The sequence below is a fragment of the Crocuta crocuta genome, unplaced genomic scaffold (genome assembly GCF_008692635.1).
Source record: "Crocuta crocuta isolate KB4526 unplaced genomic scaffold, BGI_CrCroc_1.0 scaffold50, whole genome shotgun sequence".
Taxonomy (NCBI): Eukaryota; Metazoa; Chordata; class Mammalia; order Carnivora; family Hyaenidae; genus Crocuta; species Crocuta crocuta.
In genome coordinates this window covers 3,279,382-3,306,981 of record NW_027527428.1, presented here as the reverse complement: position 1 = coordinate 3,306,981, position 27,600 = coordinate 3,279,382, and the positions used below count along the sequence as shown (strand labels likewise).

The window sequence follows — 27,600 nt, the reverse complement described above, 5'->3', positions numbered from 1 at the left end:
TCTCGGGGGGGGGGGGGGAGGTGTCTAGGGACCCTCGGGCGTGTCCGTTTGGACTTTGGCCGGGGCCCTTGCAAAGGACTCAAATTCCGCAGTCTGGACCAGAGCCGACTGCGCCGAGCAAACTGTGGATTCGTGGCTAGCGAGGTGAAGGTGCCTGAGTTTGACGCCAGGAAACAGACCATTGGTTCCATGCACGCGATTACTGGATGGGCCACTCTGAATGAGTCACTTCTGAACTCCATCTCCTCTGTCAATTGCGCATGGTAATCCCATCTCAACTCCACAGGGGCACTGAGCTCAAAAGAGACAGAAGCATGGGAAAATGCTCTGCGCCAGAAAACGCTCCACCTTCAGGTGCCAGTGGCGCTGCAGACCTGAGATCTCCAGGATGGAGGGGCGAGGACTCACCTAGCCGAGGGACACTGCAGTCCCCCATTCTTATTCCTCTTTTTCCTCCTCGGTGTCAGTTTGTCTTTCACTGTCTTCCAGTCCCTTTGCCTTCTTAGTGTCCTGTCTACTCTCCGTAGAGCCCTGCTTGACCCTGGGTCCCTCTCCCTTCTCCAGCCACCACCCGGGTGTCTGACCCTCCCGGGCCCGCCAGGGGACTCGCTCACCTGTCCAGGGAGACAGCGGCCAGTGTGAAGCTGCTGGCGTACATGGTGAGGAAGATCAGAAAGTGCACGGCCTTGCAGAGCAGCCAGCCGAACACCCAGCCGTCCAGGGTGTAGATGGTGGCCTGGAAAGGTACGCAGCACACGATGAAACACAGGTCGGCCACGCCCAGGTTGAGGATGAACAGATTGGTGGTGCTGACCGCCTGGCCGCCGCGCAGCAGCACGGCCAGCACCAGCGCGTTGCCCACGGTGCCCACCAAGAAGATGAGCACGAACAGCATGGGCACGATAATCGCCTCGGGCTGCCAGCTGTCCCTGCCGTTCGCCTCACTGGCGTCCTCGGCCCGCGGGGCACCCGAGCCATTCATGGCGTCCCCGACCCCGAGGCTGTCAGGGCTCCTGCCGCCGTCTGAGTTCTGGCGAGCGCGCAGCTCCTGGGGCTCCAGCCGCTGCAGCGCCGCGCGAGTCGCCCGGAGGTGCGGGCGGAGTGAGCCTCGCCGGGCTGGGGCGGGAGTTGGGGTGCGCTGGGGTCAGGGGGAGGAGCGAGCAGCCCGAGGGGTGGGTTGAGCCCCGCGGCAGCCTGCCGCGCTGGGGGAAGGGCTCTCGAGTGGCCCACCCCGGGGACAGGGGCCGCCGGTGCCTGCTCCGCCCGTCGGCGCGCTCCAGCGCCCAGCCAGCCGGTGCCGCGCGGAGAGACGAACTGACCTTCCAGCCGTGCGCCCCGACTCCTGGCGCCTGCGTGTGCGCCACGGAGCTGGGAGCGCACGCCTGGGGACCACGCATACCTCTCCCTGCAGTCTGGCCGGCATGCCTGGCCTCCCCAGGCTGGCTGGGCGCGTCCTGGGAATATTCCCGGGAGGCCCCTAGGGGGTGGCGAGGAGGTGCCGAGAGGCGGAGGTGGACGGAGGGGCCTCGGCTTTCCCCAGCTGGCGAGGGGGACTGCACTGCCGTGCCCCTTCTGTGTGTCAGTCGCTGTCCCTTGGCGCCGTGCCTCAGTTTCTTCAGCTAACCTGGGATCATAGGACCTTCTGGGAGGGCTCTGGTGAGCGTGGAATGCGATGTGTGGCCTGAAGCCAGTTAGTTGAATCTCAAATGAATCAAATTCCTCTCTGTCTCCTTGCCCCAGTCAGATATCCAAAAAGGGAAAACATGAAGGAAATATATAAATAGCAGAGTCCCATGCACCAGGAGCATTTTCCTACATGGCCAGGAGGGTGTTTAGGTTTCAATAAAACTTAAGTATTTGTTTCTAATTTTGACACATTAGACATCAACGCTGGTGACGCAGAATCATTACTGTTTCTATAGAATGACCCACATCCCCTCTCCCAGTTTGCTGGGTCTGAAATTCACCATCCTCTGCCACTGTAGCTTGGTCTCTGCTTCATCTTTCCCTGCCGTGTTCATGGGGCTCCATTCTGGAACATTCTTTTTTCTCCCCCCCCCCCCCCATCTAAGCCCCCAAAGCCCTAATCCTACACCTTTGGGCAGGGAAACCTTATCCATACCCCTGCCCTGCCTGCCTATTCATCAAATCAAAAGATAATAGCAGTTCATGTTTATGAGATGTTTGCCATTCTTTTTTTTAGTACGTATTTTTTTAAAGTCTATTAATTTATTTTGAGAGAATGCGGACCCACAGGTGCATGCACCTTCGAACCGGGGAGGGTCAGAGAGAGAGGGAGAGAAAGAGAATTCCAAGCAGGCCCTGCACTGCCAGCACAGAGCCTGATATGGGGCTCGAACTCACTCAGGAACCATGAGACCGTGACCTGAGCCAAAGTCAGATGCTTACCCAGGCGCCCCTTCAGTACTGGTCTGGGTCCTTAAGATAGACCAGTGAGCATTAGAAAGATCAAGGCCCTCTGTGAATTTCCTTTTAACAGAGGAGATAGACAATAAACTCAAGTAGGTTATTAACCTGTTACAAATTGATAAGTACTTGCAGGAAAAGTAGATCAGGGTAAGTGAATTGGGAGTACCATAGTGGTGGAGATGGTGCTATTTGAACAAGGGGCCAGGCAGACCTCACCAGGAAGGTGACATTTGAACAAACACTTGGAGGAGGTGAGGGAGCTAGAGTAGCAGATATCTAGGGGAAGAACATTCCAGAAACAGCAGTCAATGAAAAGGTCCACAAGCAGGAGTGTGCTTGGCATGTAGGGCTTTTTCGGTTGCAAGGAACATGCCTTCTGTTGTGAGCGGAATGAGGAGCCACTGCAGAGCTCTGGCTAGCTAGAGGACTAATACCATCCAACTTACTTTTTTTTATTTTTTATTTTTTTTTAAATTTTATTTTTGAGAGAAAGATAGAGACGGTATGAGCAGGGGAGGGTCAGAGAGAGAGAGAGACACACACACACAGAATCCTAAACAGGCTCCAGGCTCTGAGCTGTCAGCACAGAGCCCGACGTGGGGCTCGAACCCACAAATCGAGAGATCATGACCTGAGCCGAAGTCAGATGCTCAACCGGCTGAGCCACCCAGGCGCCCCCCCAACTTACTTTTTAAAAAGATCTTTATTGGAATATAATCCTCATGTCATACAATTTACCCACTTAAAGTGTGCACTTGGTTTTTAATATATTCACGGTTATGCAGCCATCACCACAATCAATTTTAGAATGTTATTCCCCAAAGAAAGTCCTGCCTTTTAGACATCAACCTCCAATCTCCACTCCCACCTAAGCCCTGGGGATCCAGTTACTAATTTCTGTAGATTTGCCTTTTCTGGACATTAACATATGTATTATATTTTATATATAATATGTATGTTATATAATTTTGAAGTTTTTATTTAATTTAAAATTTAAATTTATATAAATTTAAAATATAATTTTATTTTTTATTTTATTTTTTAAGGTTTATTTACTTAATTAATATCTTACTTATTTAATCTCTAACCCAATGTGAGGCTCAAACCCATGACCCCGAGATCAAGAATCACATGCTCTACTGACGGAGCCAGGCACCCCTGGACATTTCGTATAAATGGGATTACACAGCATGTGGTCTTTGTGTGGCTTTATTCACTTAGCATAATATCTTCAAGATTCACCTGCACTGTAGTATGTATCAGTGCTTCATTGCTTTTTATGGCCAAATAATATTCCATTGTGTGGTCATACCAATTCTGTTTATCCATTCACTTGTTGCTGGACATTTAGGAGACATATTTTTAATTTTTTTAATGTTTTCATATTTTTAAATGTTTATTTATTTATTTGTGGGGGAGGGGCAGATGGCGAGAGAGAGAAAAATCCCAAGCAGTCTCTGCACTGCCAGTGACAATCCTGACTCAGGGTTTGATCCCACAAACCGTGAGACCATGAGCTGAGCATAAATCAAGAGACGGCCGCTTAACGTATTGTCATCCAGGCACCCCAGGAGACTTACATTTTAAAAGATTTTATTTTATGTTTTAGTATTCTCTACATCCAATGTGGGGCTTGAGCCCATAACCCCGATATCAAGAGTCACACGCTCCACGGACTGAGCCAGCCAGATGCCCTGAGACTTATTTTTTTAAGATTTCTTTTCAATTGTGGCAAAATGCACAAAACATACAATTTACCACCCGAGACATTTAAAAGTGTACGATTCAATAGTAGTAAGTCAATTCACATTGTTGTGCAACCGATCTCCAGGACTTTTTAATCCTGCAGAATTGAACCTCTGTATCCATTAAACAATAACTCCCCATTTTCCTGTACCCCCCAACATCCACCTGTAAGTGGAATCATACTAGTCTTTTTTTTTTAATAGTTTATTATCAAGTTGGTTTCCGTATAACACCCAGTGCTCATCCCCACAGGTGCCCTCCTCCATGCCCATCTCCCCCCTCCCCTCCCCACACCCATCAGTCCTCAGTTTGTTCTCAACATTCAAGAATATACTAGTCTTTTTTTGACTGGCTTACTTAGCCCAATTATTTTCAAGCTTCATCCATGTCATAGCATATGTCAGAATTTCCTTCCTTTTTAAGGCTTAATACTATTCCATTGTATGGATATACCACTTTTTGTTTATCCCTGTGGGCCACTGGGTTCTTTCCCTCTGTTGCTTATTATGAATAATGCTGCTATGAAGATGAATGTACAAATACCTCTTGGAGACCTTGCTTTCAATTCTTCTGGATATATACCCAGAAGTGGGATTGCCAGATCATATGGTAATTCTTTAATTTTCCAAAAAACCATCATACTGTTTTTCACACTGGCTGCACCACTTTACATTGGCCCCAAAGAGCACCAGGGTTCTGATTTCTCCATATCCTTGCCAATACATGTTATTTTCTGTTATTATTATTATTTTTTTTTAGAAAACAGGAACCATCCAAAATAAATAAATCAAAATAGTAATCATCCTAATGGCTGTGACAGTTCATTGTGGCTTTGATTTGCAGTTCCCCGATGTTTAGTGATACTGAGTAAAGACTTTTTAAACTTTTAAAAATATTTATTCATTTTTGAGAGACAGAGAGAGAGCAAGCGCGCAAGTAGGGGTGGGGCAGAGAGAGGGAGACAGAATCCGAAGCAGGCTCCAGGCTCTGAGCTTTCAGCACAGAGTGGGATGCGGGGCTCAAACCCACAGTGAGATCACGACCTGGGCTGAAGTTGGACACTTAACCAACTCAGCCACCCAGGCGCCCCAGTAGAGACTTAGTTTAAATTGCCTTCATTTCATCTTCATAAAAACCATCTGAACTGGTTACCTCCATTCCACAGGGGAGGGAAAAGATTTAGAGGAGACTAAGTCATTTGCCCAACATCTTCCAACCAGTAATGGGGGAGACAGGGTCTCAGAGGTAGGACTCAGACCTTAAAGCCCACAAAGTGCCATACTGCAAAGCAAAGAATTCCGTGTCCGTCGCCCAGCACTTCTTCCTCCTGAATTGCTTGAACTGCTGGCTCCAAAGACCAGAGACATGGGTCCCCAGCAGTCTGACAAACTTCCTACACTTGGTGGCCGCTTGCGGGCCCCTGACCCCACCAGCGCTTCCTCTGGCCATGGCTTTCTCAGGGCAGCCCCAGATGAAAGCGTAGAGGCGGTTCCCTCACAGGTAGAGTCCTTCATTCGGGTAGGGTGGGAGCCCCATCTCTCGAGTATCCAGGGAGGTAGACACCCGAAATCCAGTCCTTAGCTAACCGCTCTCTCCCTCTGTGCTTGAGACGTGAGCCCGATCCCCCGTGCAGGGATGCAGGAGCGGGGAGTGTGGAGCGGGGGTGTCCATCTTCCGGTCCTCCGCCTTAGGAGGAGGGGAGGAGGGTTCACCCCGAAAAGGCGTCAAAACCTCTAGCTTCCCTGCACGGACGAGCCCCAAGCCGACGCGCAGGCGCACTCCCACAAGGGCGTCTCTCCGGCTGCCAGGGCCGTCGGCGGCGGAGTCCGCCACTATCCCGTCAGGCCGTCGGGGCCGGCCTCGCTCTTTTCCGCTTCTGTCGTCCCGCCTCCTCTATCCCGTCTGGCTCCGCGGCTCGGGGGCAAGATGGCTGCCGAGAAACAGGTTCCCGGTGGCGGCGGCGGCGGCAGCGGCGGTAGCGGCGGGGGACGCGGTGCCGGAGGAGACGAAAATAAAGAAAATGAACGGCCCTCGGCCGGATCGAAGGCAAACAAGGAATTCGGGGATAGCCTGAGTTTGGAGAGTATCCTAGAGTAATCGGGCCTAACTCGCAATGACTACGTGTCGATATGCAGAGCCGGGGGCGGGAGACGCGGCGGGTCCCGGCACGTCCCGGGCAGGAGAGGCAGAGGGTTGCAGTTTCTCTCGCCATTACTTTCGGGGCCTCAGAGTGCCAGGGTCTGTATTTCGACCGGCCTTTTCTCGCATCTCATTCGGCTTCCAGGTTGGGAAACGTCCTGTTCTTTCTAGCGGCACCAGGCATGTTGGGCAGATTTCTCCAGTTTCCCCCCAGTTGCCCGCTTGGACGGCTGGTGACAGGGCTGACACTGGCCACCCCAGTGAGCTCTTGTCGTGGCACCGTGAGCCACTGAACTGAGGAGGGGAAACTGCGGTGTGGACGTTTTTGGCTTAAAACTTCTGTCCTGCGGCCGTCGGAGAACGGATAGTAAAAATTACAGTTTGACGTACTGGCTGTGGAGGCAAAGATCGATTGCTCTGTGGAAAAGCTTTTTGCCCATTTTGAATATAAACGTAGCTTAACATCACTTGTATAGCTTTCCTAATAGGCTTGTAGGCATTTTATCTTGTTGAGAGTCGTTCAGTTGAGCTGGAGGAATCCGTTTGTAGTTTTCATCAGAATGTCACAATTGAGTGCCTGAGACACTAGTTTGTGGCTTTTTGTAACGAATAACACTTGGAGAAAACGTATATGAATTTCTGAAATAACACATTTAGCTTGACATCTTAATGAAGTTTTCAGGGGGTTGAGCTTTTACTTTTTGAATGGTGTAGTTACAAATGGATGTTAGAAAACTTTTTTTTTTTAAGGAAATTTATGGCTTCTTATCCCTTTTTAATTGTTGAAATAGCCCTCTTAGTGTTAGTATTTTAATATGCATCTGTAGAGAAACACTGAGGAAACTAAAAGAGAATTGAGATTGTAAAGGTCACTAGACTTCCTAAGGTTTGGTACATAATCTTAAAATATTTTAAGATTCTTAAAAAGAAAAACAAAAATAAAAAAGAGTTTGGTTAGAGCTTTTTCTGTTAAAAGAAAAACTAACGTTTTTATGTAAGCTGTCGTCTGGGTTGGTTAGCGTGTGCTAGCCATGGGCTCCTGTGGCCTTACAGCTGTTAAGGAAAGGTAGATTTGGCAGAGGTAGGAAGCTATGCAAATAGAGTAGTAGTACACGTCACTTATAGCCTGAATCTGCTTGAATGAGTAAAACACTGGGTATAAATCAGTGGCAACCAATCCAGTTAGAATCAGCAGTTTGAATCCAGCAACTTTAGCTAAGCTGTTGGGTTTCAGTAATCCTCAGTGGCTAATGATGCCGTCCTTTTTAGTTTGAAAGTTGGTAATAGTTCAGGCAGTCAGTTTTTCTACATGCTTAGCCCTGTCCTATGCAAGATAGCTATTGAAAATGATTATAAGAGATTTCAGTAGTTACTGTACTAAGTACTTCAGAAATGGTTAATGTGCTGTGGTTTGATACAAGTATAAACTGATGGGAATGTGTTTTGATTTATATGGATTCTTACTCTTGGAAGCTTTTCCTTAATCTCGGCTCTAGTTCTTCAGATTATTAAGGAATCCCAGCAGCAGCATGGTTTACGGCATGGAGATTTTCAGAGGTATAGGTTAGTATCATGGGCAAGATGTATGGAAATTGTGGAATTTTCAGACTTGGTTTACTTTTGTTAATATCCTACCTACATATTTTGCTGTATCAGAAAGTATACTTAGAAACTCTTGCTTTGAATTTAATATTGAATCCTCAGAATGTACTTTTCAAATTCAAACTTTCATAATGAATAAAAGGAGCCAATCTTTTTATCCATTGTACTTCACAATATTGCAGATGCATTGGAGGCTTTTGCTGAAAATGACAAGCAGTTATGGTAATCATTTTTTTTTTTAACTTAACCGTGTTGTAAGAGTCTTGGCTAAATGCAAAGCTTTTCAGTTTTTTAAACATTATAGAAGAAGATTTTCTTTCTTTTTTTTTTTTTTTAAATGTTTATTTATTTTTGAGAGAGAGTGCGAGCGCATGAGGGGGGGAAGGGCAGAGAGAGATGGAGACACAGAATCTGAAGCAGTCACCAGGCTCTGAGCTAGCTGTCAGCACAGAGCCTGATGCGGGGCTCAAACCCACGAACCGTGAGATCATGACCTGAACTGAAGTCGGACACTTAACCGACTGAGCCACCTACGCGCCCCTACCTTTTTTTTTTAAGGAAGTTCTGTGCCCAGTATGGGGCTTGAACTCAAAATCCCGAGATAAGACCCACGTGCTCCACTGACTGAGCCAGCCAGACACTCCTTTATAAGGAGAATTTCTGTGATATCATGATAACTGAGTGGTAAACTTTCTAACAGCCTCGAGTTGGAAAGCATTTAATATGACTCTTAAAAAATAGAATAGATGCTTAATGTACAATACAGTTCAGTACTTTGGAAACAGAAGTATCCAACGAATTTATATTACAGGTATAGGTTTTGGCTACCAGACTTTTAAAATTACTGCTAAGCAAAAACCCTCTGCAGATTCTGAAGACTCAGTTGTGTTGTAAAGGGTCAACAACGCTGGGGCAGCTTGAGTGAGGTGGGAGATGAGGGGGGAGGGTCCTGTAAGCCAGTGTAACTCATTCAGGTGTTAATCGAGGTATGGTGGGGAAGCCATGAAAAAGTTTTAGACTGTTAAGACTTGAGGGTTTTTTGTTTGTTTTTGTTTTTATTAAGAAAATCAAAAGCAAAACAGATGGGGAGATGATAGTACAATGAACGTACTATTCAGTTATTATAGTGATCAGGTCTCTGCGCTTTTGTTTTCATCTGCTCCCTCTGCTTTAAAAAAAATATTTTATTGAAGGATTTTTAAATCGTTTTATTGAAGTATAATTTATATACAGAGAAGTATACAGAAAGTGATGAATTTTTCACAACCTGTAACCAACACCCAGATTAAGAGACAACATTACCAGCATCCCTAAAGTCCCCCTTTGCCCCTTCTAATCACAAGCCATTCCTCCCCAAAGGAGGAGCAGTTGTGACTTCAGACACCTTAGATTAGCTTTGAAAGGTGTTTTCTGTGACACCAGTCCTTCACCCTACAGGTTTTATTAGTTCACTGCGTGTTTATAAGATGATGTGTGGTATCAGTGGTAACCATAAGTAGCACACCTCAAGCCTTCGCCTTGACTTTCATATAGAATTTGCTATTGGAAGCAAATAGCAAAGTTCAGCTTGTCTGAATTACTTTGCCTTTTTCTTTTTCTTTCAGGGGCTACTGTTCCCGTAGACAAAGACGCCTTCGGAAAACTCTCAACTTCAAGATGGGGAACAGACATAAATTCACAGGGAAAAAAGTAACTGAAGATCTTCTGACGGATAACAGGTACTGACTCTTCAGTGGTAGTTGTTACATATGCCTTGCTAATACATTTACTGACCAATTATGTGTTAGACACTGTGCCAGAACTCTTTACTTACCTGACGTGAGTCTTTTAGCAGCTCTGTGGGATGCACATTTTTACTATTCTTGTGCCATGAGATGAGAATACTGAGGTTCAGAGAGGTTCAGTAACTTTTTCAAGAACTAGGGTGAAATGCTAAGTGGTAAAAGTCAGTGATATTAGAATCTAATTAGTATTAGGTGGGGTTTCTAGAATGCAGATTTCAATGTGTACGTGATTACTTAAACCAGTAGATCTTAAATCTGTGTGTAAGGTGTTCCAGAAGAGTTTTATGTTTCAGTGTTGAATGTAGCCATGCTTCATATTTGCTGAAGGATCAATCTGTCAGGCAGCATGTATTAAAGGTCTCGAGGCCAGTGTCTCAGATTTCAGCCTGTGGGCCACATTGGTCCTTTGCCACCTGTTTTTACAAAGTTGGGTTGGAACACAGCCACACCGTTTCTTCAGGTATTGGTTTACAGCTGCTTTGTACTACAGTAACACGATAATAGAGTAGTTGTGGCGGAGACCATATGGCCTGCAAACCCTAAAATATTCACTGTTAGGCCCTTTACAAAAAATTGTTTGCTGTCCCCTAGTCTAGTATGTGCCCAAGATGGAGTGAGGCACCATCTTGGATGTAGAAGAGTTAGGGAGGCATAGTTCCTTGTTGACTGTGATCATGTTCAGAGATTATCAGTCAGGTGGAAAACAGAGAGCGCTACGAGATAGGGAAACTACCACATGGTGTGTCATTTACTCTTTAGAATTCTGAAGTCTCAGAGGAGAGATGTTAGCTGGGAGTTTTTGATGGGGAAGCCAGGAAGCCTGAATGGAGGAGGCTGGACCTTGAGGGATTTGTGAGAGGAAAGAACAGTGTGTGCGGGGAGACAGCGGGCATGGTGTCTGAATGCTCTGTAGGATTTATAATGCTCTGGACAGTTGAGAGAGGCTGGGAGCTGGGCGTATGGAGACACAGTCAGAAAACTAGAGCATCAAGACCATGGTGGGATTCAGCAGGATGCATTGGTTAAATCTGATAAGAACAAGTTAGGAAGGGTCTCTTACGGTGAGATTCTTTATTTTGAAGAGACAAGATTAAGTTGATGTTTAAGGAAATCTAATCAAGGCAGTAGTTTAACAAAAGATTCACCGTAGTAATAATAATAATAATAAATCAGCTACTTATTGAGTCTTTAGTAAGTGCCAGACTGTGGTTTAAATGTGTTACCTGTATTACTACATGGGAGACTGAGGCACAGAAAGATTAGCTCTTTGCTCAAAGTCCCATAGCTGGGGCGTGGCACTGAGATTCCAACCCCTAGTCTAGAGCCTCTAAGTTTATTTACTTTGAGAGCGAGAGCACGCATGTGTGTGTGCACGAGCTGGGGAGGGGCAAAGAGAGGGAGAGAGAGAATCCCAAGCAGGCTCTGAGCTGTCAGTGCAGAGCCTGATGCAGGGTTTGATCTCACGTTTGGTAGGAGGTCAGATACTGGGGGTAGAGCCTGGTCAGAGATACCGATTGAGTGTCAGAGTTGGTACCGGGAGAGGGGTGGGTCTGAGGAGGAAGGCCAGGGAGGGCGTGGAGTAAAGTTGAGAGGCTGAAAATTATGCCTTGAAGAGTATCGGAGTCTCACGCTCCTGGCCTTCATTGTTCAGTTTGCCTGTTCTCTCTCTGGTTTAGGTATTTGCTTCTGGTTCTGATGGATGCTGAGCGAGCCTGGAGCTATGCCATGCAGCTCAAACAGGAAGCCAATACTGAACCCCGAAAACGGTTCCATTTGCTGTCTCGCCTGCGCAAAGCCGTGAAGCACGCAGAGGAATTGGAACGCTTGTGTGAGAGCAATCGCGTGGATGCCAAGACCAAGTTGGAGGCTCAGGTTAGTGTCTTCACGCCAGCTTTACTGTATTGCGGAGGTGAGAGACGTGACTTTACCATCACACAGAACAGCTTCCCAACGTTATAAATTGACAGGACGGACAAAATCATGGTCTTGGTTTTTTAAGGTAAAGTTGGCATCTCTTACTTTTGTTTTTGACCTCTTGGTTTTTAATAATTAGCTTTAACTTTTTTTATAAATTTTTTTTTTTTTAATGTTTTATTTATTTCTAGGAGAGAGAGAGAGGCAGTGTGAGCAGGGGAGGGTCAGAGAGAGAGGGAGTCACAGATCGAAACAGGCTCCAGGCTCTGAGCTGGCAGTCAGCACAGAGCCCGACGCGGGGCTCGAATCCACGAACCGCGAGATCATGACCCAAGCGAAAGTCGGATGCTTAACCGACTAAGCCACCCAGGCGCCCCAGCTTTAACTTTTTTTAAAAAAAAAAAAGCTCATGCTTCTCTTGAAATGGATATGGGAAGTTTGAATCTTAGATCTGAGAAGTTCACAAAATAAGAATGTTTTGAAATGAATTTTTAAAGAGGGATAGACACTGCAAATCTACGTTCAGCTTCTGATATTGAAAGTCATAGCCTGGAAGCTGGTTGTTAAATGAAGGAAACAGATTTTCTTTATTTTGAAATTCTCTCCTGGGAAGTAAATGAATCATAATGAATTATCTTTATGTTGCATATTGTTAAATAAGTTTTCTCTCTCTCTCTATTTTTTAATGTTTATTTATTTCAAGGGGGAAGGGAGGGGTGGAGAGGGGTGTGGAGACCGAGAATCCCAAGCAGGCTTCAGGCTGTCAGTGCAGAGCCCCATGCGGGTCTTGATCTCACAATCCGAGAGATCGTGATTTGAGCTGAAATCAAGAGTCGGATGCTTAACTGACTAAATCACCAGGCGCCCATAAGTTTCCTCTTTGAAAATTACTCCGAATATGTCTATATTCCTGACGTCAAAGCTGAAAGGTGGAGGAGGTTGAGCTGTGACATCAACTTGTGGGTGTTGAACCTTTCCCTTTTCCCACCCCTCCCAGGCTTACACGGCTTACCTCTCAGGAATGCTGCGATTTGAACACCAGGAATGGAAAGCTGCCATTGAGGCTTTTAACAAATGCAAGTAAGTCCTCCAGTCCAAAAGCCAGGGCCACTTTTGATTGTACATAGTCCTGTTCAAGCAGCAGATTACCTAATGATTGTTTCTATGAAAGTACAGGTTTTTTTTATGTTCTTTACTTCCCTTTAGAAACGTTGATTATTCTCATTCATCTTTAGAATATGCCAGTTCTCGTAGTTCGTAGAAGGACCTCAGGGTGCCGTGTTTTGTTTTCAGCCACTATTCCTTTTTATTTTCTTAAACAAGGCTGCTATGAACCCGGGTGTCTCTTCCCTCGCAGGACCATCTATGAGAAGCTGGCCAGCGCCTTCACGGAAGAGCAGGCCGTGCTGTACAACCAGCGTGTGGAGGAGATTTCGCCAAACATCCGCTACTGTGCATATAACATTGGTGAGCAAGGGCTGGGCTGTGCGCTGGCGGGTGGGTGGTTGCCGGTTCATCCAGGAGAGCCTGGAGGACTTACTCACTTCCCTTGCATCCATCTGTGACACGGGCTTTGGCTGATGAGAGAAGTGGAGCTATTGATACCAGCTCGGCTTCGAATTGCGGAAGGCAGTTCCTGTGCTTTGCATCCATCCTGCCAACTTCTGTGCCCCTGGGGAGCTTTGTGCAAGGGCCCGGGTTCACCGCAGCGTGCTCACGCAGTGGGAAGACGGGGAGTTTCATCTGGTGTTCTCAAGAGAACAGACCTGTGAGGATTTTCCACTCAACACCTCTCTCTCTTTCTCAGGGGACCAGTCGGCTATCAATGAACTCATGCAGATGAGATTGAGGTCTGGGGGCACTGAGGGTCTCCTGGCTGAAAAATTGGAGGTAATCTGGTCCGTACATTTTTGTGAAGTCTTTGGTTTGAAAAAAGCCAGGAAAAAAAAAAAAGAGTTACAATCTCATCACCTAGTGTAATCGCTATTAACATGTATGTTTATGTCCGTGTATTTTACAGAATGTGTACATATATTTAAGTTTCTTATGTTTATGTATTTTTGAGAGAGAGAGAGAGACCGCGCAAGCAGGGGAGGGGCAGAGAGAGGGAGACACAGAATCCCAAGCAGGCTCCAGGCTCTGAGCTGTCAGCACAGAGCCCAACGCCGAGCTTGAACTCATAAACCATGAGATCATGACCTGAGCTGAAGCCAGATGCTTAAGAATATATATTTTTTTAAGTTTACTTGTTTATTTTGAGAACGACAGAGACAGTGCATGTTGGGGAGGGGCAGGGAGAGAAGAGAGAATCCAGCACAGAGCCTGATGCCGGGCTCAAACCCACGAAGCTATGAAATCATGACCTGAGCTGAAACCAGGAGTCGGACGCTTAAGGCACACAGGCTCCCATCTGTCTCTCTCTCTCTTTTTTTTTTTTAATGTTTTTTGTTTATTTTAGAGAGAGCATGCTAGTGAGGAGGGACAAAGAGAGAGGGGAAACAGAGGATGTGAAACAGGCTCCACACTGATAGCAGAGAGCCAGATGTAGGGTTTGAACTCTTGAAACGTGAGATCATGATCTGAGNACCTGAACCCGCGAACCGCGAGATCATGACCCAAGCGAAAGTCGGATGCTTAACAGACTAAGCCACCCAGGCGTCCCTCCTCCGTGTATTTTTAAGAAAAAGTTTTTTCATTGAATATTTAAAAGTATTCAGTTTTTTAATCTCACATTTATGTTCTAAGTAAGTAACATAGACAAATAGAAAAGTAGGAAATACGAAAGAGGAAGACTAAAATCACATGGTAAAAACAGAGGTAATTACCTCTGTGAAGAATAGAGGTAATGTGAAAAATAGCTTGCAGACTTTTATATATGTAGGAAAAAAAGCAAGTATTTTTTTCTTTTCTTTCTTTTTTTTTTTTTTTTTAATGTTTTATTTATTTCTAGGAGAGAGAGAGAGAGACAGTGTGAGCAGGGGAGGGTCAGAAAGAGAGGGAGTCACAGACTGAAACAGGCTCCAGGCTCTGAGCCGGCAGTCAGCACAGAGCCCGACGCGGGGCCCGAACCCACGAACCGTGAGATCATGACCTAAGCGAAAGTCGGACGCTTAACCGACTAAGCCACCCAGGCGCCCTGCAAGTATTTTTTCAAATGGGATCTCAGTACATGCTGTTTAGTAACATGCTTTTTAAATATATCTTAAGTATTTTTTCCCACTTTAGTAAATATCTTTGTTTTGACACTTTTTTAGTAAACAAAAGTGTCATCTTTTGAAAGCCACATGGTGCTCTGTTGTGCTGAAGTCTGCTTCACGTGAGCATTTCACTTATTTCCGTAGGATACATTCCTAAAAACGGAATTGAATACTTTACAAGTTTTTGATTCATTGACAAATAACCTGTAAGTGTCTACTGATTTACATTTTTGCTTGTAGTATACATGGATATGCTTTTCTCCTTACACCCTGAGTAGTGCTCTTTTTATTTTTGAAGTTTTTAAAATTTTATTATTTTTTTTAAGTAGGCTCCATACCGAACATGGGGCTTGAACTCACAATCCTGAGGTTAAGAGTCTCAGGCTCTACCATCTGAGCCAGCCAGGCACCGCAGTGTTGCTCTTTTTAGCCTTTTGTTATGCCCTTTTCATGTTTGAATTTCTTTAAGTTAAGATAGATGATAGCCATGGAGGAGTTCTTTAAGTACAATTTATATTTTGTTTTATAAAGTGAACGGTGTGGATTATAGAGAGAGACAACTAGTAGTTTTTACTTACTTCAGCCGTCACCAGTTAAAGCTGTAATTTTTTAAAACTCCTTTCCAGGCATTGATCACTCAGACTCGAGCCAAACAGGCAGCCACCATGAGTGAGGTGGAGTGGAGAGGGAGGGCGGTGCCAGTGAAGATCGACAGAGTGAGGATCTTTTTATTGGGATTGGCCGATAACGAAGCAGCCATTGCTCAGGTGAGGAGGAAACACCAGCTCTCTCTCCTGTAGGTGTCTGAAGCTGTCCTTGTGTGTTTGAGGTTCAGTGGTTGTTTTTTGTTTGTTTTATTTATTGACTTTGAGAGAGTGTGTGTGTGAGCAGGGGAGGAACAGAGTGAGAGGCAGAATCCCAAGCAGGCTCTGCGCCGTCAGCACAAAGCCCAAGAAGGGGCTCGAACTCCTGAAACCGTGAGATCGTGACCTGAGCCGAAATCAAGAGTCGGACACTCCATCTACTTAGCCACCCAGACGCTCCCAGGTGTAGTGTTTTCTTGGTGTTCATTTCTCACAAAACAAAAATTTGTCTTAATGCTCTTTGGGATCTCATATGAGATCTGCCTTCAATCCCGCTTCCCATATACTGTCACCGATGTTGCCTGGACTCATGAAAAGGGCAGCATGTTTCCTTTTAGTCGGTTCTTGTTGAAATCACATTGAGATCCAGTTTTGCATCCTATTTTTTTCTTAGTGTGTTGTAAGGATTTTTCCATGGTCTTACACATCAGTGCGCAAAATTGAAGACACAGTGGTCACCTGGATAGAGACACCACAGAGATGAGCAAAGGAGGGTGACGGTCCTCTTTAACGTCCCAGATACGCTGTCTAAAGCTTTCGTGTTTTTACCTTAACTCTGTGGGGTGGGTACTACTCTCATTTTACAGATGGGAAAACAGTGCTTGCCTTTAAAATCATGCCCTTTTTTGGGTCTCCTCTCCCTCTCTCTCTGCCCCTCCTCTGCTCTCTCTGTCTCTCAAAATTAAAAAAAAAAAGGGGGGGAGGCACCTGGGTGGCTCAGTTGGTTAGGCGTTTGACTCTTGGTTTCAACTCAGGTCATAATCTCACGGGTTGTGAGTTCGAGCCCTGAGTCAGGCTCTGCGCTGACAGCACAGAGCCTTCCTGGGAGTCTCTCTCCTTCTCCCTCTCTGTCTCTCTGTCCCTCTCTGCTCTGTCTCTCAAAATAAATAAACCTTAAAAAATCTTACTTTTAAAGAAAAAGTAAAACCATGCCCTTTGACTCATGTTCCTTGAACCTTCTCACATACCACGAATGCTAGTAACAGGATCATTTTGCTTGATTTTGGTGAATAGCTAATGTAATCTTACTTAGTACGTTGCATAAGCAGAGTCCTGGACCCCTGGGATAGACTGCGTGAGCAGGGCCTTCATTGAAACAAATAGTCCTTGGGTTGCTTGCGTGGCTCAGTCGTTTAAACATCTGACTCTTGATCTTAGCTTGGGTCTTGATCTCAGAGTCACAAGGTCAAACCCCACGTTGGGCTCCATACTGGGTATGGAGCCTATTTTAAAGAAAGAGAGATGGAGGGGTGCCTGGGTGGCTCAGTTGGTTAAGCATCTGACCTCCGCTCCATCATGATCTCATGTTGTAAGTTCGAGCCTGGCGTTGGGCTCTGTGCTGACATCTTAGAACCTGGAGCCTGCTTCAGATTCTGGGTCTCCCTCTCTCTCTGCCCCTCCCCCACTCATGCTCTGTTTCTTTCTGTCTCTCAAAAATGAATAAATGTTAAAAAAAAAATAAAAAAGAAGAGAGGGAGAGCAGGAGAAAGAAAAAGAAACAAAAAGTCTTTGGCAGAGGAATCATCTTCGAGCCAGTAGTTAGTGGGAGGAGAAGGAATAACGGTATTTTATCTGAATTTATCTTTCTTCTGTTTTGTACACATAATTAGAAAATAAATATCCATCTGGGGGAAGATCTATTTGCCTTATTTGTGAAATTAACTTGAACTAAATTAGATGAAGTAAAAGCACTTTTTGACTGTATGTGAAGCTATTGCTTTTGAACTTGATCATTTCAGTCATGCGATGACTAGTTGAGCTTTGTGTATATATTTAAAAGGATCACTCTTATTTATTTTTTTAAATTATTTTTAAAATGTTTTTATTTATATCTGAGAGAGAGAGAGAGACAGCGTGAGCAGGGGAGGGCAGAGAGAGAGGGAGATACAGAATCCGAAGCAGGCTCCAGGCTCTGAGCTGTCAGCACAGAGCCCGACGCGGGTCTTGAACCCACCAACTGTGAGATTATGACCTGAGCCAAAGTCTGACGCTTAACCGATTAAGCCACCCAGGTGCCCCTGAAAGGATCACTCTTAAGCTCAAGTGTTAGTATACATGAAGGGTTGACTTCTGAATCTTTAGATCATAGCCACTCCATTTTTTTTTTTAAGTTTATTTATTTATTTTGAGAGAGAGAGAGAGAGAGAGAGAGAGAAGGCAGGTCGGGGCAGAGAGAGAGGAAGACGGAGAATCCCAAGCAGGATCCGTGCTGACCGTGTGGAGCCGGAGACATAGGGCTCGAACTCACGAACCGTAGGATCATAACCTGAGCTGAAATCAAGAGTTGGATGGTTAACTGAGCCACCCAGGTGCCCAATAGCCACTCCTTTAAACCACCTCAAGATTGGCCAAAATTTTGATAGTGTTGGCAAGAAGAAAACAGCAGTGTTATTCCAGCCTTGAATAGATTTTTTAAAAAGTACAGTTGATCCTTGAACAGCATAGGTTTGACTGTGCAGGCCCACTTACACGTGGGTTTGTTTTATGTAAATACAACACTGTGGATGTATTTTCTGTATGATTTTGTTAATGTTTTCTCTCCCCTACCTTATTTTAAGAACATAGGACGTAATATAGACTGTAATATGTAGAATCTAGTCTATACCAGAGGGGAGGTGGGAGGGGCTGGGTGGGTGAAACAGAGGATGGTGATTCAAGAGCACACTTATCTGGGCATTTGGCTGGCTCGGGCAGAGGAGCCCACGACTCTTGATCTCAGGGTTGTGGGTTCATACCCCACGTTGGGTGTAGAGATGATTTAAGTAAGTAAATACTAAAAAAAAAAAGGGGGCACCTGGTTGACTCAGTCAGTTAAGTGGCTGACTTCAGCTCAGGTCATGATCTTGCAGTTTGTGGGTTCGAGCCCCGCGTTGGGCTCTGTGCGGACAGCTAGCTCAGAGCCTGGAGCCTGCTTCAGATTCTGTGTCTCCCTCTCTCTCTGACCCTTCCCTGCTCACGCTGTGTCTCTCTCTCTCTCTCTCTCAGAAATAAATAAAACATTAAAAATTTTTTTTTAAATGATAAAAGTTAAAAAAGAATTTTGCATCTATTTTCACGGGGAATAGTGGCTTATAATGTCTTTTTTCAGGCTTTGGTATCAGGGTTATATACAACTTCATAAAATAAGTTTGGAGGTTTTCCTTCCTTGTCTCTGAAAGAGTTTATGTGTAATATCAGTATTTTTCTTTCTCAAATATTTGTTATAATTTACTGGTGAAACTATTGGGCCTGGACTTTGTAGGAAGTCGGGGGTTTGGGGTTTTTTTTGGGGAGGGGGATGGGTGTAATTGACATAAAACATACTTTCAGGTGTACAATATAATGAATTGATACTTATGGGAAGGTTTTTAAAATTTGTTTTTGCTTGTTAAAAAAAAAAAATTTTTAATGTTTGTTTTTGAGAGAAAGAGCTCAAGCAGGGGAGGGGCAGAGAGAGAGGGAGGCACAGAATCCAAAGCAGGCTCCAGGCCGTCAGCACAGAGCGGGACGTGGGGCTTGAATTCACAAACCATGAGATCATGACCTGAGCCAAAGTTGGACGCTTAAATGACTGAGCCACCCAGGCGCCCCTGTTTTCGCTTGTTTTAAACAAATATAATTCCTTTATGAGATAAAGAGGCACTCAGATTTTGTTTCATCTTGTGTCCTTTGGATGAGTTTCAGTTTTAAAACGTATATATTATTTTCATGTTGAATTTATTCACATAAAATTTATAATACTCCCTTATCATTTCAACGATTGTAGGATGGGTAGTGTCTGTTAGCCCCAATCAAGTGCCTAGTTAATGTGCTGATTGCAGTAAATACAGTGATATCTGGCTGTTAAGGATCTTACAGTGAGTTAGGGTCACTTCTGAGTATCAGATCTTTAATGTGGTAGATAGAGATCAAACAGAATGTGTCAATCCCAGGGAATCCTGGTAAGATCTTAACATTAGAAACAGTTCAGTGCCTAGTGTCCTAGATCACACGTACACCAAATCTAGCCGGTAGATATAATAATTCAAGTACAGTATGAAGTAAAGTTTAGTTAAGTCCTTAGGTGTCAGGTCGAGCACTGGAGCTGATTACATGTCTATTGAAGTGAATCAACCATGGGTTCTTAACTCTGGAGAATGCCCTTTGGCCATTTGAGGTTAATCCCAGGAAGTACCATCTCCCCGTTTGTGCCCCTGCCAGATTATTTGGCTGGATATCACTCAGGCCCTGTCCACCTTGCCCGTTCTCATTATGTGGAGTTGTTCTCTGCCCTGGGAACCGAGAGCTGTGCCTTGGAGATTCAGGGCTCCTGGTTTCAGTGCTTCAGCGCTTCTTTTTCTTTTTCTTTCCCCTTGAAGATTTTAAGTAACCTCCACACCTGTCATGGGGCTTGAACCCACAATCCCGTTATCAGAAGTCATGTGCTTCACCCGCTGAGCCAGCCAGGCACCTCTTCAGTGTTTAACCTAACTTAACCTAACTGGTATTGGTATTTGCCGGCCCCTCCCCCACCCTCCCCGGCCGGGACTGGAATGCAGGAATTTGGTAGGCCCAGTTGATGCTTGCTTGTAGAGGTTTTATGACGTTTAAATATTAGAACAGCAGTTTACTGAAAAGCATGGAAGGAAGAAATAATTCAGGGAAATAGAGTGTTAGCCCAAAAAGACTGGAGCAGAGAATAAATCCGCTGCCAAAATCCAGTTGCAAAATTCTTGGTCTCCTGAGCCAGGCTTTACGTCTTTGTGTGCTAAATAATTGCCTTACTTTATAATTTGTTTCTGTTTTGCTTTGTTAATACTTGATGATACCTGAATTGTCACTGGTGATTGCATTGTGAGAATGTCACCAGGCAGCTCTTTTGGGGAGGAGGACAAGTTTGATGAAGTCTTATCCTCGGGTCGTGGTTACTATTTTAATGTGTGGGTGGAAGGGAGACTGCTTGCCCGCCTCTCCTGTGAGTGAGGTCTGTAGCCTCCGTTGCCACCAGATATCTGTGTGTTGTGTCCTGGCCTTAGTGGCCCGGGGAAGGCTTGCTTCGCGTCTCCGTGCTTCTCCTGCGGGTGCGGTGGAAAATGCGGTCAGACTCGTCTCGTCGGCCTCTTAGTCCCAGCGCCACCTTCCCGCAATCTTTGTAGACCAGTGAAAACAGTCTGGAAGCCCTTTCTAACAGCGGGGGGCCTTTACCCCAGGACACACAGCGCCTGCTTTTCCTCTGTACGTGTACACGCCCCTGAGACGTCCCGAGTTCTATGAAAATTGATTAGAATTTTTTTTAAATTTATGAGGCCCGAGTAACACATTGCTTCTGGACTTAAGTTTTCTCTGTCTCATAGGCACACCTGGGAAGGGGTGTGGGCCGACCTCAAATTCTTAGGCAGGGAGGTGGCCCCTTGAGTCCAGGAGCCCGTTCTTGTTGGTTCCGCGGCAGACGTGGGGGGTCTGCGCGTAGATACTGGGGAATCCTGCTTCTCCTGGAGACGTGGTTCTTGTTCTGGTGTCTTTTCAGGACCAGTAGGCTCCGAGATAGGCTTAGAAATACAGGTGAAAGTAGCAGAGTACTTTGAGCCTTCCTGTTTGGAGACCTCTTGCCCGGCCCAGGGTGAACCCTGAGAAGCTCTGCTGCAGAGATTCGTGATCTCTGAGTCACTGTGCGGTGTGGGCGCCAGAAGAAAGCACGGTGACCGCGGCCCTCCCCTTGCCGTGGGCTTTCTCCTGCTGTGTGGTTTGGGGCTTCTGTAAACCCCCCGGGGGAACGGAGGCTGTCGTGGGAGCAGTGTTCGCTCGTGTTCAGCACCTTGGTGCCCGGGCGTCCTTACTCAGAGGGAATGGGGCGGCCATGGCAGTAAAGAGGCTGAGCATTTTGCATCCCTTTGGTTTTTTACCTGAGCCACACTCTCTCTGCGGGAAGGCAGACCGCTCCTGGGTGGCCGGTGAAACAAGGCTCGCTCTTCTCTTAACTTTCTATGCCCTTTGCCCGAAACGGCGAAATCTGCCCCTGACGCGGTGCCGGCCACGTGGGCCCATCCTGCCTGCTACCCGCGCAGCTCGGGCTTCGTGCGTGGTCAGTGGCAAGTGTGTCCACAGGTCTTACTCCGGTTGTTAACTGTTACGTGGCCGCCCCGGCCCGCAGGGTTCATACTTCAACACGTTTGGCCAGCAAAATTGATTCAGTTATTACAGAGAATCTTGCTAACTTGAGGTGCTGCTTAACAGCGTTTCGTGTGGAGTGTTTCTCTGCGCCGTCGAGTGCAGTAGACACTTGAACATGTATGGCTGTTTACATTTAAATTAGTGAAAATTCCAAGTGCTCAGTAGTCACATGTGGCTGAAGACAGCAATTTCATCATCACAGAAAAATTGTTTTTTTTAAATAAGGATTTCATTTTTAAATAAATAATCTCTACGCCCAACATGGGGCTGGAACTCACAACCCCGAGGTTAAGAGTCACGTACGTGTTCTACTGACTGAGCCAGCCAGGTGGCCCCTCAGAGAATGTTCTGTCGGACAGTGTTCTTCAGGTTTCAGTAAATTAATGGTGGCCATGTTTGCCTTTATAGGTTTATAGAATGACTGTGCCCTTGATTTTTTCCTAAGTTAGTGATCAACAGGAAAGTCAATATAAGTAGAAAAGTATGTTTGATTTATATTGGGTAATTTACAAGGACTTTTTTTTTCTACACGGGAAACCAGGAAAAACATAAGAGTTCTCAAGAGAAAGAAAGGATTTTCTTTAAGCCCCTACCAGCCTCTTCAAGGAGTGGGCAGTACTGGCTTTATTTTTGAGCTTAAAGGTCAGTTGAATGTCAAGAGATCAGATTGGATGTTTCTGTGGAAAGTCAAATATAATAATGGAGTGGTGATGTTTTAATGTCACGGGTCTGCCGGTAACACAAGTTCATCTCCTTTCTGCCTCTCATCCATCTTTACCTGCTCAATCAGATTCTTTACTGTGGTAATGTGGTTTGGCAGGTGCTCAATTTATGAATCACTTTTCCCTTATCCCAGCTGGCTGGCAGAGAGGTGACCACGCCCTTTGTACAGAGATTGTCATGGAGTGCTTGTCAGCCTCCGCATAGCCACAGGGATTATCAGGGTACAAAATTTCTGTGGTGAAAGGAGCTTCATATGATACTTAGTAGAAATATATTTAAAAAAAATTTTTTTAATGTTTTATTTATTTCTGAGAGAGAGAGAGAGACAGTGTGAACAGGGGAAGGTCAGAGAGAGAGGGAGACACAGAGTCTGAAACTGGCTCCAGGCTCTTAGCTGTCAGCACAGAGCCCGACGTGGGGCTCGAACCCACGAACCAGGAGATCATGACCTGAGCCGAAGTCGGACACTTAACCAACTGAGCCACCCAGGTGCTCCTAGAAATATATTTTTAACTGGGTATTGGTTAGTAACATTACTTCCTTGCTTGGACCTCGTAGAAATTTAGCATCTGCAAGTCTTGGGGTTACATTTATAAGGGTAATTCTGCGGGCACACGGTAGGGGTGAGGACCATTCGCTCTGGCCTGCTGTGTTTCAGTGCGGGGTGTGCTGTGCTTTGGGGATGTCGGGCGTAGGTCCTGAGCAGCGGTAGAAGCGTTGGAGGAAAGTAATTGAGTTTATGATAAGAAAAGAGTTTAAAGCATCTGTTGTTTGACAGATAGTTTCAGATCAGTTATGCAGATTCTTTTTCAGTATGTTCACTTTATATTTATATGTGAACATGTATAAAATTCCGTTTCCATATGATTAATGAGTAAGACTATAAGAAAAATCTGACATGGTGGAAAAGAGTGACAATTGAAATGATCTGTGCTTTGAGGTGTTTGGGGCTGGATGTGTGTGTTCATGTGTAATGAGGGGAATAGAGGCGCTGTTATGCCCTCCTCCCATTAGAATACTGTGGCTCACTCAGAAGAAAATCCTTTACTTCATTCTGCCTTTGTTTAGGCTGAAAGTGAAGAAACCAAGGAGCGTCTGTTTGAATCCATGCTCAGTGAGTGTCGGGACGCTATCCAGGCCGTTCGAGAAGAGCTGAAGCCGGATCAGGTAGGACTGTCAGCGGGGCCGCAGGCTCTTACCCGGGGCTGAGGGCCTTCTCAGTCTGTGTGTTTCATTCTTAGTGCGGGAGTGGGGTGCGGGGGTCCAGTGGTCTGAGTGCAGGGACTCTTAGGTGTGGTATTTTTAGCTATGGTGGTCTGCTGACAAACAACAGAAGCAGTGAACTCCATCAGACTGAGAGATTTTCTCTCCATCCTGTTCCTCTTAATGGGCTCATATATCACCCGTTAAGCCTTTGGTCTCAAATTCATAGCTGCAGGTAGTTTTCCAGCGCTCCCTTTTTCTCACATCACTGATTCTTTCAGGCATCTAGGCTGAGAACCTTGGAACCGTCTTTGTCTCTTCATATCACCGGAAGCCCTGCTGACTCTCTTTGTAACTTCTGGGTCCACTCGTCCACCCCCCACCCTGGCCCCGTTTCTGATTAGCCTTTTGTCTTCACGCCTGGACTGCCTCAGAGGTCTGACTGTTCTTCCCCATCTTGGGCTGGGTTCAGTTCTCCAGATCTTTCCAGCTGGCAAAAAATGGGACCTTTCTGGGTCCCATCTCATTGTCTCATTGAAAAACCCAGTGATACTCCTAGTTCTAGAGCGGTGGTCTCCGAACTTTTATGACGATGCACCCCGTACGTACAATTGACCATGTACCTCTGATACGCTTATTTGTAAAAATGTTGTGTGCACTCAGCGTGAGAGCCCACTGGTCTAGCAAGTGCAGTTCCAAGTCCGTGAGCTGGTGTCTGGGCCTTCCCGTTTCCAGATTGTACTTCGCTGCTCCCCCCTGGGTCCTCCGCCTCAAGCTGCTGTATTCGCCGTCTTGTTAATGTGCCTTTCCCGCCTCTGTGCGTTCCTACCCGTCTCCTGTCCCTGCTCAGACCTGGCTCGTCCGTCCTCCCTGTCCAAACCCGGCCCTGGTGCTCCGGGTCCAGCGCGTAGCTCACCGTGGCCGGGAAGCCCACTTACACCGTCCTCGCCCAGAAAGGTCTCCCCGTGTTCTAAATATCTGGTACTTGTGGCTCTAATTTTTGTTTGGTAGTTATTCAAGCATTCCCTTTTAATATCTTGTATATTGTTTTTTATGTATTAACTTTGTTAAGTACGTTTTTTCCAAGATTATAACCATATTAAAAGCAACTTTATATTTTTAGCGCCTGCTGTGGTACCTTGAGTATGAAGCGTTAATAACTATTAGTTAGGCTGTGGTCCTGTTTCCTTTATCATTAAGCCACGTTTGTGTTTTATACTTCCCTCCATCCACTTAATAAGTACCTATAGAGCCCCGCCCTCCGTCATTCACCTTGACTTCATGGCAGCTGGGCAGCTGTGGGGACTCCTCGCAGTGTGTGATGAATACAGTGATACCAAGGTATCTTCGTTTCCTGCGGCTGCTGTGACATTACCACAAGCCTAGTGGCTTCGAACAACACACCTCTAATTCTCTCCCACCTTCAGATGGTGTTAGTATATGATGGGTTCGTAGGGCTGCATTCCTTTGGAAGTTCTAGGGGTGGAATCCTTTCCCAGCATTCCAGAGAATGCGTTCTCCCAACTTATAGAGACCACCTGTTTCTTGCCTTGTGGCCCCTTCCTCCATGTTCAGAGCCAGCGGCTTAGCTCCTTCACTCCTCTCTGACCTCTTCTTCAGTCCCGCGCCTTCTCTCTAACACCAGAACCTTCTGGCTCCCTCTTAGAAGGAGCCTGGATAACACTGGGCTCACTCACACTGCGCTCGCACTGGGCTCGCCTTGATAATCCAGGCTGAGTAAGAGATCCTTAACTTCCATCACGCCTCTTACCGTGTGAGGTAACACCTTCACAGGCCCTGGAGTTGTAGGAGCCATTGTTCAGCCAACCACAAAAGGCTGAGCTGACAGCCCAGGGTTTGGATCGCAGAAAGCGCGTCTGGGGCGCAAACCCTAAAATGGAGCCACGGGCTGTGGACTGTCTTGTTCATGCTTTGGGTCTGGACACTGGGAGCAGTGGCCAGGAGGCCTGACTGGCTGTAACTCTGAATTCTCTCGTAAGTCCAGTTTTTAGGTGCTGGTGACAGCTGAGTGGCCCTGTTGTTCTAGAATATGCCCAGGAAATCTTTGATATTTAAAGACTCTAATTTATTGGAGCCTGGACCTGTGCTCCAGGGCACTTTGGGGCCCTGAGGTGGTCAGAGCCGAACACAGGATCAGCTCTTATACCTCTGCCTTTATTGCTTTCCGCAGAAACAGAGAGATTACACCCTTGACGGGGAGTCGGGGAAGGTATCTAACCTTCAGTACTTGCACAGGTAAGGGCTGTCATTTTTTTTACTTTTCACGCTGTATATATGATGTTTATGTGTATTTTAATATTTAATTTATTATATAGCAAATAATACTAACGGACACATACATGTTTTATCATAAAAGTATATACACTGGGGCTCCTGGGTGGTTCAGTCGATTAAGCATCCAACCCTTGATCTCAGCTCAGGTCTTGATCTCAGGATTGTGAGTTCAAGCCTCGCATTGGACTCTGCGCTGAGTTCAGTTTCACCTCAAGTTTAATTCTATCTGGAGTTTATTTTGAGTGCAGTGTAAGGATCTACTTCACCTTTTTCCATTAGGATAGATTGTTCCGGTGCAATTTATTGAGTATGCCATCCTTTCCCCATAACCTGTAGGGCCAGCCTGGTCAGGCGCACATCCTGTGTTCTCCTCTTGTGCACTTTTCTGGACGCTCGTCTCCGCTGATTTACCTGCTGTGCTCGCACCAGCACGGTGATTTCCTGTGACTTCGTAGGAAGTCTTGGTGTCTGGTGGAGCAGGTCCCCCCCACCCCCCCAGGTTTTTCCTCAGACATAGCTGGACTCTTTCTGCCCCTCTGTTCTTTCATATACATTTTTAAATCACCTTGTCAAGTTAATTTTTTTTAAGTATGGCTCATTTTGTTTCACAGAAGAAGGATGGAAGGAAGAATGACTTTTTTTTGGAACTTCATGGGGAGAAGTAAAGTGACCTGGGAACACTGCACTTCTCAGATTCTTTGCCCCATGTGACCTTGAAATCTTAGTTATTGCTTGCAACTTTTTTAGTGAACTTGGCTTTGTTTTCAGCCATTCCCCCAGCCCCTCCCTTTTTTTTTTTATAAAAATAAGACTATGCAAACGCCTCTCTGTACCTTAGTCTACATTAGAGAATTTAATATTTTGTGAATGTCATATTGAGTGGCAATGACTCCAAGGGGTATCAGGCAAGAATATCCCTTTGATGTCCTGTATTTCAGCAGTCCTGTGAGAAAGCCCGGGCCCAGGAGGCTAGGGAGTGTGCTTATAATTAACAGCCACTGAGAGCTGAGTCAGGAGTTGATCCAACTTCCTAACCTTGAAAAGACCCTGAGAGCTTCAGCAGAGCTCAGAAAACCTTCAGATTGTGACGTCCCCTGCCCTTGGATCCCTTCTCCCACTTTCACATCTACTGGTACCAGGACCGTGGATGGGGCGCCTGGCTGGCTGAGTTGGCTAAGCGTCCAACTTCATCTCAGGTCATGATCTCGTGGTTCGTGGGTTCGAGCCCTGCGTCAGGCTCTGTGCTGACACCATGGAACCTGGAGCCTGCTTCGGATTCTGTGTCTCCCTCTGTCTCTGTCCTCCTGTGATCACGCTGTGTTTGTCTCTGTCAAAAATAAACATTAAAAAATTTATTTATTTAATAAATTAGCTGGTACCAAGGCTGTGGATTTGTTAAGCCAGCTTTGGGGTAAATTGACAGCAGGAATCAGGTAGCTCTTGTATTTTCATAAAAAGTTTGTAAAGATTTCTCTACTACTCTGAATAATGCTTTGTTTTGAGAATCTCGTTTTTCTGAAAAGCTTCAGGAAAATCCACCTCATGATCTTTCTCTCCCATTTCTCAGAAACCTCC

The 27,600-nt window shown here is 45.8% G+C and overlaps 2 protein-coding genes across 2 annotated transcripts in view; one reads left to right on the top strand and one right to left on the bottom strand.

The window, feature by feature from the left end:
* Positions 1-982, bottom strand: part of GALR2 (galanin receptor 2) — a 2,516-nt gene extending 1,534 nt beyond the window's left edge. The window contains exon 1 of the mRNA XM_077756837.1: positions 615-982. Within this exon, the coding sequence (XP_077612963.1) occupies positions 615-982 (368 nt within the window). The remainder of the gene's footprint in view (positions 1-614) is intronic.
* Positions 983-6,093: 5,111 nt separating this feature from the next.
* The window catches only part of SRP68 (signal recognition particle 68), a 30,532-nt gene continuing 9,025 nt past the window's right edge, over positions 6,094-27,600 (top strand). Inside the window, exons 1-10 of the mRNA XM_077754750.1 lie at positions 6,094-6,259; positions 7,812-7,878; positions 9,522-9,635; positions 11,378-11,573; positions 12,613-12,695; positions 12,973-13,082; positions 13,423-13,505; positions 15,439-15,579; positions 23,596-23,694; positions 25,922-25,986. Coding sequence (XP_077610876.1) covers positions 6,103-6,259; positions 7,812-7,878; positions 9,522-9,635; positions 11,378-11,573; positions 12,613-12,695; positions 12,973-13,082; positions 13,423-13,505; positions 15,439-15,579; positions 23,596-23,694; positions 25,922-25,986 — 1,115 coding nt within the window. The 5' untranslated portion in view covers positions 6,094-6,102. The remainder of the gene's footprint in view (positions 6,260-7,811; positions 7,879-9,521; positions 9,636-11,377; positions 11,574-12,612; positions 12,696-12,972; positions 13,083-13,422; positions 13,506-15,438; positions 15,580-23,595; positions 23,695-25,921; positions 25,987-27,600) is intronic.